This window comes from Cnephaeus nilssonii, assembly GCF_951640355.1.
Source record: "Cnephaeus nilssonii genome assembly, chromosome: 18".
Classification (NCBI taxonomy): domain Eukaryota; kingdom Metazoa; phylum Chordata; class Mammalia; order Chiroptera; family Vespertilionidae; genus Cnephaeus; species Cnephaeus nilssonii.
In genome coordinates, this window is record NC_137089.1 from 38,518,654 (window position 1) to 38,531,475 (window position 12,822).

Here is a 12,822-nt window from a genome sequence, read left to right on the forward strand (position 1 = left end):
CAGGACGCAAATCTGATTTCCAAGCCAGAGTTCTTTCAGGTCTGAGGCGAGAAATCCGCTACCTGAATTCCAAACCCATTGTTCCTTCTAAAGCTGAAACCTAGTCTCTAACTCCTGCTTAATTTTTTCAGTTAGTTACACTGTCTCGTAAAACAAACGCAAATCTTCAATAACAAAGGAGTGAAATGTGTTAACATGTGGTATGTTCGTAAAGGTGTATATATGTGCAAAAAAATGTGTGTATGTATGTAGTGTGTGTATGTATTTCTGATAGCCAATATTTTATTTACTTATTACATCCCTCAAAACAAAACAAAAAAAGATTTGAGATGTGAACAGGTCCAATCTGCTTAGAAGATAAGCAAATGAAATTTGGGAAGTTGGTGTTTTTAAAGTCACATGAAGAGCATTATGAAGCAAAAGAAAAGGTGACTGAGAAGAACTGCATCATCTCTTTCTTTGATTCCCTCCCCCTGCCCCCCCGCCCCCCCCCCCCCCCCCCCCCCCCCGCCGCAAAAGGATGGGTGCTCAATTGTTTAGGGCAGTGATTTTCAACCAGTGTGCCGCAAGAGGCACACCAGTGTGCCACAAGAATGTTTAAAACATGCAATACCTGACGATGTATTCAGGAGCACTGACCTATTTTCCCTTAGACTGTCAAATTAAAAAATGACAACAGCCAACACATTAGCCGTCTGCTGTGAATAAATACAAATTATGCCTTTTTTTGGTCTGGTCAGCAAAAAACATATTTTTTGGTGTGCTGCAGAATTTTAGTAATTAGTTTATGTGTGCTGTGAGATGAAAAAGGTGGAAAATTGCTGGTTTCGGGCAATTTCAGTATGCTTCATAGGAACAGCAGCATATAGCAAGGCACTAAAAAAAATCACAATATATGAATTAAACAGAACTCCATACAATAATAATCCTGCTGAAACTAACAGAATTGCAGAGTCTTTCTTTTAAAAAATTAGTTTCCATATTTTCTATTAATTACTGGCTGATCTTAAAAGTCCTCCACAAGGGACTCAGACCTCTCCGTAATATGAAGCCAGTCCACACTATTTGTTCTATCTTATTTCCTCCGTTAAAATTCTTTCATTCATCTTCCTATGCACCATAATGCACTTCAAAGTAGTTTGCTAAATGGTAGGCACTCAGTAACCACTTGGTGAATTCAGGGAATAAACACAGTATCCCTAGACAGGCGAGAGCGCACAGCATAGAGCAAAATTCTCCGCAGGGCAGACAGTTTTTTTGTGTTGCTTTTGTTGTTGTTGTGAATCCTCACCCAAGAATATTTTTCCATTTATTTGTAAAGGGAGTAGAAGGGAGGGGAAGAGACAGAGAGAGAGAGAGAAACATCAATGAGAGAGAGAGACACATCGATTGGTTGCCTCCCGCATGCACTCCAACTGGGGATCAAGCCTGCAACCCAGGCACATGCCTGTGACCGGAATCAAACCCTGGATCCTTCAGTCCGAGGGCTGATGCTCTATCCACAGAACCAAACCAGCTAGGGTCAGACAGTTTATAGTAACACAAAATTTCCACTGGCACCGTGTCCCAAGATTCTCAGAAACCTGATCTGAAGACAAATAAGACATCTGTTGTTGTCAGCACTGAAAATGCACCTGATGCTTTCACAATACTTGAAGCAACCTATAAAGTGTTTTCTTAAATATTTTTTTAATTCTCCCTAAAAATCTTTCATTAATGTGCAGAATGCTTTGCTCAGCAAAGCTAATGTCAATGACTCTGTTCAAATAAACTTAAGTTTTAAGTACAAATTGACAGTTTGCTGATTAACATATATAAAATCTGTACATCTTGTAACTACAACTACCAACCCATTGATTGTGTAAATAACTAACTCTGAGAGCAAGGCTGAAACAGGAACAAAGAGAAACTTGTAATGTCATGAATACAGATGTTCTGTTGGAAAATCTTATCAAAAGATATAGACGTAGCACAGGGTCCTACTCTGCTTCATTATTGAATGATTCCACCAAGCTCAATTGCATTTCCAAAAGGTTTTGATACTTATATGGAAGATATTTTGAACAAATTTAAGGAAGATGTTACAAACAATGTTGAACTACTCTATATAAAACAATTATATAGAAATTGTTCCTTGCATTGGTTAGAGAAGTATGCACCTATAATGTTTCTAAATATTTACTTAATCAGAAAACCAACGTAAGTTATATTTATCTTAATTGCAAAGAGAGATATAAGCCTGGATGGCCTGGCTCAGGGGTTGAGCATCGATCTGTGAACCAGGAGGTCAAGGTTCAATTCCCAGTGAGGGCACATGCCCGGGTTGCAGACTCAATTCTCAGTGTGGGGTGTACAGGAGGCAGCCGATCAATGATTCTCTCGCATCATTGATGTTTCTATCTCTTTCTCCCTCTCCCCTCCTCTCTGAAATCAATAAATATATATACATATATATATTTAAAATAGAGATATAGAAAAAATTTCCAATACAATGACTTGAAAAAATTAACTACTAGCTTGAAAGTCAATCGGTCTAACAGTAACAAATCCAAATGTTCTACCTTCTGGCCAAAATGGGAATTTGAGCCTGGCAGCAAAGCAAATCTTCTGTGGCCCATCGTGAGATGGTTCAGGTTGCAAAAGGACATTACTTCAACATCTAATAATGTCTAAGCATATGTTTCATTATTCAGTTGAAAAGAGTAAGGTACTTCCTGCCAGTGTGGTCATAACCATATCCTGGCCATACTTAAGGGCCAAGGTATTCATTAGCTCTGGATGTGATATTGATGGGCTAAGAGAAAACATCTGAGGAAATGACAGATGGTGGCATGAGCTGGGAGTCACAACAGTGTGTCTCTAGTCCAAGTATGCCACTACCCATGAGGCCATGGATCCTTCAAGTAGTGTCTGTCCTTTATTTACCTATCTATAAATCTGGGATCATATTATACTCCCTCCCCCATTTTCCTCCTTCCTCATCTCTTTCAATAATAATCCTGATCCTCTGGTCCTACTACAGAGGATGAAATGTTCCATGAATAGGGAGGAAAGCCAGGGTCATTCTCGTTAATAATTAATATGTATGTTGCTCTTTACACTTAATAACTACTTTGTAACTTTTAAAAACTTCACACCATTTTAAAGCTGGTAAAATTGAGGCCAGAGAAATTAGTTAACTCACTCAGGTCACATGTCAGAGGCAGATCTTGAACCCAGACCTTCTGACTCTAATATATATAATGGTTCTCATATAAAATGTTGGCTCACTGCAAAACAGGTAGGGATCACCTTACTTAAGTAGGGTATGGACCTGCTAAAATGGGACCATGCTCAGTACAAAGTTTCTGAGTTCTCAAATGAAGTATTTAATCATCGAGCTACCTTGCTCCTTAATAGTCCCTCCAAAAAAAGAGCAAAAAGTGGAGCAATTCAACCTCATTCCGTCACATGCACCAAAGGAGAAAAAAAAAATCTCTCTCTATATATATATATAAATTAAAATGCCAGGAAGAGGTATTACATACATATAAAGTAAAATGGTGAGACAATGACTAACTTCAATGCCTAGAAACAGAAGTTGTTCGCAAAATCCAAAGGATTTTCAGGGTTGGCAAGGTGGGGGGGATGATGGGATGCTTGTTAGTTGATCTTTGGTGAAAGGTCTTCTAATTCAATCCCTCATTCCAAAGATGAGACTGGGGGCCAGAAGGAGCAATGCTTACATTCCTTCAGCCATCAGCTCCATGGGTGTTCCTTGGATGATGACTTATCCCAGGCGTGATGCCCTCCGTAGCAGAAAAGCTCCTACGCTGCTCCTGACACTTCATTCTTTCCCCAGGGTTCCCGTCCTTTCGAAAAGCTCTCTAATCTTTCTCAGCTCCATTTTTATACATAAATGAATCCTGCTCTGTAAACACCATATAGTATTTTTGATGACTAAGGCTCTCCAGAGCCTCTGGGCCATTCTGAACAGCAATGATCATCCAGGGGCGATGAATGCAGATGCAGAAATCCGGAGAAAACTGGGCTGAATGTCCTCTGAGCCTGGAAATCCCTTAGATTCCTAAGACTTAGAAGGATGTTTGACTTACGTTTCTGTGCATTTGTGCCTGTGCACATGTATGCACATGGAAAACTAATCCCAGACACAAGGACTGTGCTATTCACCATCAAAGACGAGTGAAACAAAAACAGTCCCTTTAACTAAGAGATCTGGTCACCTGACATTTCACTGCACCATGCTTCAAATATATGAAACTATAACACTTAAAATGCACCCCCCCCACCACCAACAGTTGTAAAAAATAGACATATTTGAGGTTGAAAAATAAATGAAGAATAAGTAAATCAGAGATATAAAGATTTAACCCTCATGCAACACTGTCTCAGCTGAAATCACATGTATAACGTGTTACTCTTAAAGCAACGACACCTTTATCATTTACATTAAGTCTCCAGGCCTCCTTCAGTGCAGAGGAGATAATCCCTCAGCCTTCCTTCACATAATTGTCTCCTGCCTTCTCTTCCATTTTCCCACTTCCTGTTAGCCACACTCTTTCTCTCTTCTTACTCTTCAAATCCATTTCCCCCAGATATTCTTTCCTATGAAAGAGTCCTAGCTTCACTCTTCCGCCTTCGATTCCTTTTCCTGGGTGTCTCATAAAGTGGGCATTGCCATCGTCACTAGTCCCTACTTCCCAAACACTGTGCTACCACAACACACGCATCCCATCACTTAATCCTCATGACCTGTAACTCTCATAGAAGTTCATGAACTTGTTCAGGAACACCAGCAGCCTACTGGGGGCCACAGAGGATAGCCTACTGTGTTCTCATTATGGCACCGTGCCAGGCTCATAGCAGAAGCTTTAAAAATATTTGTGCATGATGGATGGATGGATGGATGGATGGATGGATGGATGGACAGATGAAAAGGAATAACAAGAATTTCAACAAGATGTGTCTCCCTCCAAAACAGATCCTCTTAACTATTGTACAATATGTCTTACTTTAGTGAAATAAAAATTCTAAAATGTAAGCAGCTTCTGAGGACCAGCTCAATCTATACATTATGGACCGTATTACGGAGTTTGGGGTGTACAGTTTGTAAAAACTGCTCTAAACACCTCAGTTTCATCAACCCTGCACTGGATAGAGAAGGACCTCCACTGAAGCATTGCGGTGAGGGCTGCATGCGCCAGGCTCGGTGCGCAAGGCCAACGAGAGTCACCTGCTTTTACCCTCATGGAACAGGCTCATACTGAAGGAAAGTCTCTAATTTGATTTGAATTCCCAAAAGCTATATAGATTTTTTTTCAAAGTGTTTCCAGAAAGAGTCTCTCTTTTGATCTTTATAACAATCTGATGGTAAATGCTCGGCCTTGGGGCTGGGGAGCTGAGTATTATATGACAAATATATCCACGAGCTCTCAGCCTCCCTCCGCTGTCTGGAATCAGCTTCTTTACCAGGAGATAGGCAACCTGAAAGCTGGACCATTAAACTAAATTGTTAAAAAGAAATAAGTAGCCGAAACGGGTTTGGCTCAGTGAATAGAGCATCGGCCTGCGGACTGAGGGGTCCCAGGTTCGATTCCAGTCAAGGGCATGTACCTTGGTTGCGGGCACATCCCCTGTGGGGGGTGTGCAGGAGGCAGCTGATCGATGTTTCTCTCTCATCGATGTTTCTAGCTCTCTATCCCTCTCCCTTCCTCTCTGTAAAAAATCAATAAAATATATTTTTAAAAAAAGAAAAGAAAAGAAATAAGTATATTAGACAAATGGGCTATCCTATCTAATAATAGACAAATATGCAAATTGACCATACCTCCGACACACCCACAAGCCACACCCACCATCCAATCAGAGCAAGTATGCAAATTAACCCAAACCAAGATGGCTACAGCCACAGAGAGCAAGGTTTCCTAGGTAACAGAGGAAGCCAAGCTTTCCGCCTGCCCTTGACAGGCCTAAGCCTCCACTCAAGCTACAAAGTTTCAATTTTAGAAGGTAAACAAATTCAAACAAATGGCGGCTGAATGGAGCTTGAGAGAGCAGGCCAGGGTTGCAGCCAGCAACAGGGGAAGCAAAGCTTTCCGCACACCCTGGCCAGGCCCACCCGCTTAAGGCAACAAAGTTTCAATTATAACCCCAACACAAATGGCTGCTGGCCTCGGAGGGAGCCCCAGGCTTGGCTCCGCTCCAGGCTACAAAGTTTCAATTGTAGAAGAAAAATAAATTCCAGATACCAGGCCCTCCGCTTGGGTTGCCAGGGGGCGTGGCCGGCCTGCAAACCACCACAGGCCCCTCGCTCAGGCCGCCCCACACCCCAAGGGAACCCCCACCTGATCCGGGACGCCCTTCAGGGCAAACCAGCTGGCCCCCACCCCTGTACCAGGCCTCTATCCTATCTAATAAAAGAGTAATATGCAGATTGATCATCACTGCAACACACAATATAGCTGCCCCCATGTGGTCAAAGATCCTGCCCCCATGTGGACACAAGATGGCCACCACAAGATGGCCACCACAAGATGGCCAGCAGGAGAGGGCAGTTGGGAGGCACCCGGCCTGCAAGGGAGGGCAGTTGGGAGGCACCCTGCCTGCAAGGGAGGGCAGTTGAGAGGGACCAAGCCTGCAAGGGAGGGCAGTTGGAGGTGATCAACCCTGCAGGAGAGGGCAGTTAGGGATGACCAGGCCGGCAGAGGAGGGAAGTTGGGGGCAAACAGGCTGGCAGCAGAGTGGTTAGGGGGTGATCAGGCTGGCAGGCAGAAGCGGTTAGGGGCAATCAGGAAGGCAGGCAGGCAAGCTGTTGGGAGCCAGCAGTCCTGGATTGTGAGAGGGATGTCCGACTGCCCATTTAGGGATCCAACTGCCCACCGGGATTGGGCCTAAACGGGCAGTCGGACATCCCTCAAGGGGTCCCATATTGGAGAGGGTACAGGCTGGACTGAGGGACAACCCCCCTCCGTGCACGAATTTCATGCACCGGGCCTCTAGTTTAGTATAAAATGACTTCTACAGATCAAGATATATGTCATTATAGCAAAAGAAACAACACAGCCCAATGGCCACCCATAGGCAAGCGAAGAGACCATGATACACAATAGCGTGCTGTGTGGCTGTAAAGAAACCAGCAAGGGCTCTGATGCTACGCCAGTGCGGAACAGAGGGGACAGTGTGCCAGCTTTGGGGTGAGACAGGCGAAGTATTAATATGATATAAAATATCAATGTATAGGATGTAAATATATGACATACATAATACACATATTTACTTACATATTCAGAAAGGAATAAGAGGAATACACTAATAAAACGTGACCTGTAGAAGGAGCGAGAACTGGAGGAAAGCGGGATGGAAGCAAGGCCTCCCTGAATGTCCTTTGCTTGATGGTTTCCACTCTCAAATCATATAACTGTCGTACATAATTTAAAAAAAACAAATGTGGCTTAAAAACATAAAAATAAAGTAATCCCTAAAAATGAAAATAAATAAAAAGTAAATAAACTCCACATCAGATCAGGTTGTGGGCATAACCCAAACAGAGAAGAATTATTTCAAATAAGTTTAGGTCATGGTATTTTGCATATCCACAACAGATAGCCTCTGGACCAAAAGAACCACAAACAAGTCCAAAACTGCATTTCACATTTCATCATTAGTAACACACACACACACACACACACACACACACACACACACACACATACACACACATATATACACACTTGTAGTTATATTAAAGTCATTAGGAAGAATGATTCTCAGCATTAGAGCAAAGAGTAACCTATAATCCTAAATGTGAAGCAGAAATATCAATGTAACCTCAAGACTTGTTTACTCTTTTTATTAACAAAGGTCCTAGAAACAATGACTACCTCGTAGCAGTGAGCACCCCAGTGTCCAACTTGGGGATCTCCAAATGTCATTTTCTCTCAAAAAAAATCATTTTCCCTAGACATGAAATAATTTCTAAAACAAAATTCATAGATTTTCTTTCTAAATTCAAGCATCTCCAGTAATTCAATTAAAATCTGTTAACATTTATGAAAGGAGAACCTATATTTCAAATGATCAGCGTTCAAAAACCTAACACTTTAGGAGTCAGGCCAACCCATAAAAAGATTTATGCAGATGTACATGTGAATGCCATTGCCTATTTCATTCTTTTTAACTCAGAACAATAAAAACATAAATCAATGCAAAGTTCTCCCTTTCCAAAACACAGTTGGTCAAGTCACACAGCAATACAATCTGAATCATTATTATAAAAAAAACAAAAAACATTCAAAGCCTTCCTCCTCCCGAAATCTGGGGGAAGGTACTGTTAATGAACTTAACACTTTGATGTTAGAGTGAATGTTAGTTCTCTTCACTCATTGCATTTCCGTTTAGTGGTCAAGGATTATCGTGTTTTGAAGGCGCTCTCACGGCGGTGCCTTACCAGTGTAGATGCTGGCATTGGAAGCCGGAATACCAAACTGTGACTCGATGAACTTGGGAATGAAGGTAATGAAAGCAGTTACAATGGCACTCTCAGCTGTGTATGACAAACTCACAAAAAGGAATGTCATGTTGCTTAAGATCCTGACAGCTGCTCTTGGTAGGTCTACAAAATGACAAAAATGACAAATGAATGTTATAAACAAGGGATGGAAAAGAAAATAAAACTGAATTGTTTTTGAAATGAACTGGAAGTAGCCATTCAGCAATACTTGAGAATATTAAATAAAGAATAAAATTTGAAAAACCTGATGACCGATTAGAAATTATCTCCTTTATTAAACAGATTTTGGGTTTTTGTTTTTTAATTTTCAAAAAGGATAAAGAAATTTAACAAAGTTTTTTTAAAACATGCCCATATGCAAATATCCTTATAAGAAGTATCCAACCTATGATTCCTATTTGAAAAATGGTTTAAAGTAAATTATTTGCATTTTTTAATTTATTAAAACAATGCCATTCTTTGTTACGACTCCAAAGTCTACAAATGTGTAAAGTACTTGCAACATAACCCTAAATTACAGTTTTCACTTCATCCAACTAAAACTCCCCTGAGAAAATGACATCTGGGTGCCATCTCCCTGGCACCCGATGGCACCCAGAGCAGAGGAACTAGCATGTGACTGGACAGCTGATCTTCCAGCCTCAGGAAATAATAAAGCTACAAGGGCACATGGGGTAAGGCCACCAGGTCAGACAATCCAGGGACTTTGGACCAAAGAGAAATCTCCAAAGGAGCAGGACAGCCCAGAGCTGGGGGCTCTCCACCTGCCAGCTGCCTCACAAGGAAGAGAGAAGTCCATTCCTCGACTGTAGGCATTTATTTCACAGGCCTTGCCCAATATACGCCTCAAGATGTACGTGCAAGTATTTTCATGTCGGCATTCACTGCTTATAACAGCAAAACTTTAGGAAAAAAAACCTTAATGTCCATTAATGGGAAGTGTTTAAATTATGGCACCAGCCATATAATAAAATACTATGCAGTAATTACACCTGAAATAAGCTGCACGTACTGGCATAAAAGGAACTCCAATATTTTTATTAATGAATAAAGCCAGCTGCTGCAGAAATATACATGTGTATATAAATATATGTCATATATTCATATATGTACATATGATATATTTCTATATGTTTATATTACATTTAATTACATTTGCATATATATTTGTATTTTATATAATATATCATACATCATATATCATAGATCATATATTTATATATAATATTTATGTAAAAATAAAAAACCAAAAATATATTTACATGTAATCAAATGTATACATCTCAATATATATAACACCAAGAAATTCTGTGAATGGAAAATTCGTAAAGAAGAATAACAGGAAATTTTTATATGTATAGTTTTGTATTTTTGGCATGTTTATCATGTGAATTAACTCACATTCATGTAATGTTTACATACCTTCAAGGAAAAGGTCAGCTGCATTATTTTACAGTCAGTCATCTCAGTGATCAGAACAGTTATTTCACGCTATGACATACAATCAGTTCATAAAAATTAAGCAGCAACTGTTGTTAAAGCTATAATTTATAGGCTATTCACAGGAATTTAAAACTTCAGAAAGCAAGACTATTCACTATTATCATTTTTAACTGTAAATTAATTTTTATGTTCTATAGCTTAATTTAGTTAAAGTTTAAATGAACATTTTAAAGAGAAAATTAAGATGCAAACTTAATTTTTTAACATGGAAAGACACACCAGAAAAAAAGATATAATCAAAGTACTTCATAAAATTTCCCACTGTTCTCTTATAAACACTGCAAATCAAAATGTCATATCCAAACTTTAAAAATTAGAAAGTTAAGATTTCATATCAACATTTAAAGATTCAGCTGTTATATTAAAAAGCCAATGTGTTAAATCTGAAACATCTGGGAAAAATATAAAATAAATTTTAATCCAAGAAGATAACATGAATCACATGAATATTTTAAAAGATACTATTTATATCAAACTGGTTTTTCTTTTATGCCCATTTGGTATTTTAAAGTAACCTTCTAATTTCAAAGGTAACTAAAAATACATGTGATGTTTCTCCCTTCTCTTTCATTAAAAAAAAAAAAAAGCCTGCTATTATTTAAGAAGAATTTACCCAAAGTTCAGACTTTCAACAACTTCAAGTTATTTTCCTTTATTCTTTCACCTTCCTCCTTCCCCTTTGCTGGGCTAACTTTCAGCCTACATGCCCTGCAGGTACCCAGGGTTGTGTCTTTGGCTGGTGGGGCTGGACACAGGGGGAGTGAGCAAATAAGTCTAGACATTGAGAATAATGGGAATTGGTTTTTAAACTGCCAGAGAAAGGAGGTACAAATACAGAAAGGAGACAGTTAGGTATAAGATTGGAACTGGAAGTATTGGTATGAATTCATGAGATAATACATATATACATACATACATAAGATGATAATCAATCAATGATAGATAATAAATTGTGTGTATGTGTACCCTCAGAGTGAAGCAAAAGTAGGTTTACAGTTGTGAATATGTGAAACACAGTTTATCTTATATTAGTATTAATTATTGTATTATTTTCCATATAAACAACTATAAACCTACTTTTGCCCCACCCTGTGAATACATTTCCTAACTCTGTGTATTAACAGGGTTTAGATATAATGACACTCTAGTAGCAATAAGCCCACCTAGCACCCAGTTCTTGGTTTCTCAGTGTCATTTTCCACTAAAATGACATTGACCTTCTTGGAGAATTGTCTAACTTCAGAGCTGGGGCAGAGAAAATGCACGATGAGCCTGGAAAATCTTGCTGAACAAGAAAATACAGAAGTGCTCAAAAAATTATGGGGACATTTCAGAAAGATAGCATGAAGGATTCCCAGTGGCCAAATGTGAAACCATCTTGAGCTCAATTGATGCTAAAAATGGTAAGTTAGAGTTGAACAGGAACGAGATCCAGTCAATCCTCATTATTCGCAGATTCGGTATTTGCAAATTCACCTGCTCGCTGGAATGGATCTGAAACCACAAAATCAATACGAGCAGCGCATGGCCAATCGCGGACATGCACCAAATGGCAAGACTTGGGAGTCCAGGACGCACATTCCTGGCTGAGGTTGCACAAGGCCCTCTTGTTTCAGCGCTCACACTGTAAACAAGCGTCCTTTTCACAATACATGGTTACATTTTTTGCATTTTTGTGCTTTGGGTCATTTCTTTGTTTAAGATGTCCTGCCACCCCCAAGCATAGTGCTGCGTAGGGTTTCTAAGTGCAAGAGGCTGGGACATGCCTCCCAGAAAAAGTGCGTGTGTCAGATAAGCTGCTCTCAGGCAGGAGGTGCAGTGCTGCTGGCCACGGGTTCAATGTTAATGAATCAACACACAACAATGTATGTTCAGTAAGGTGTCGTTGAACAGAAACACACACAAAGCAAGGTTACGGATTGGTGGGTTGGCCACGATGTTGTGGCAGGAATCCAGCCCTGTATCTCCCCTGGAGCAATGCTTCAGTCTTGGCTACATCAGTGCTCCTGGCGACTCTATAGAACACAACTTCTGCAAATAATGAGGATTGACACAAAGTACCTATAAACCACTTATTGCTTTATAATTGCGATTTACTATTCACTTTACAGTGGAGAAACCAGGCAGATACATTCTCATCCAATGATGAACGTTCACCTAACTGGTTACAAGGCCAAGCCGCACCGTGTGGCCTCTGTTACCGTGCGCTGAGCACGGCACCATTTCAGCGGTATGTCTACGAAAGGGCATTAAATCAGGGGGTGACGTCATTAAAGCCACGTTGAACAATAGCTATAAAGTTATTGCCTTATGCTTTTTAAAAAGATAAAGGTCATAAAAGAAACACACACACAAAAGATGAGGGACTTATCCAGAATGACAGAGATGAAAAAGTCACTAAAACTAAATACGTGTACTTTTGGACTGGATCTTGGACATAAAGGGCATTGTTGGGATAATGGCGACATCTGAACGGACCTGTGGTCTGAGTGGTAACCTGGGATGGATGTGAATTTCCTGACTTTGCTGGCTGCCCTGTGGTCACACAGGAGCGTGTCCCTGTACTGAGGAAACACACATGAAAGTATTAGCGGGCAGGAGAGCATCATGTCTTCAATTTCCCAGGGGGGTCAAAACGTCAGCAATTGGGGAATGGGGGTGCAGGGTACACAGGCGTCCTGCGTGCTGCTTCTGTGACTTTTACGTAAATCCAAAATTATTTCAAAAACACAAAGCTCTAAAACCTAAGTCAGCAAAGAGGGTGCTAAATCCACCCATTTGCAGCCAGATACCTCATTTTTATGCTGCAG

The 12,822-nt window shown here is 40.2% G+C and overlaps 1 protein-coding gene across 2 annotated transcripts in view; it reads right to left on the bottom strand.

Moving 5' to 3' along the window:
* SLCO5A1 (solute carrier organic anion transporter family member 5A1) overlaps positions 1-12,822 on the bottom strand; it is a gene marked incomplete at its 5' end in the record, with an annotated part of 99,727 nt that overhangs the window by 31,243 nt on the left and 55,662 nt on the right. Inside the window, one exon of one of the 2 annotated variants that reach the window (XM_079796699.1) lies at positions 8,447-8,611. The exons of the other annotated variant lie outside the window; for it this stretch is intronic. Within the exon in view, the coding sequence (XP_079652825.1) occupies positions 8,447-8,611 (165 nt within the window). The remainder of the gene's footprint in view (positions 1-8,446; positions 8,612-12,822) is intronic. 2 annotated transcript variants of the gene reach the window in all.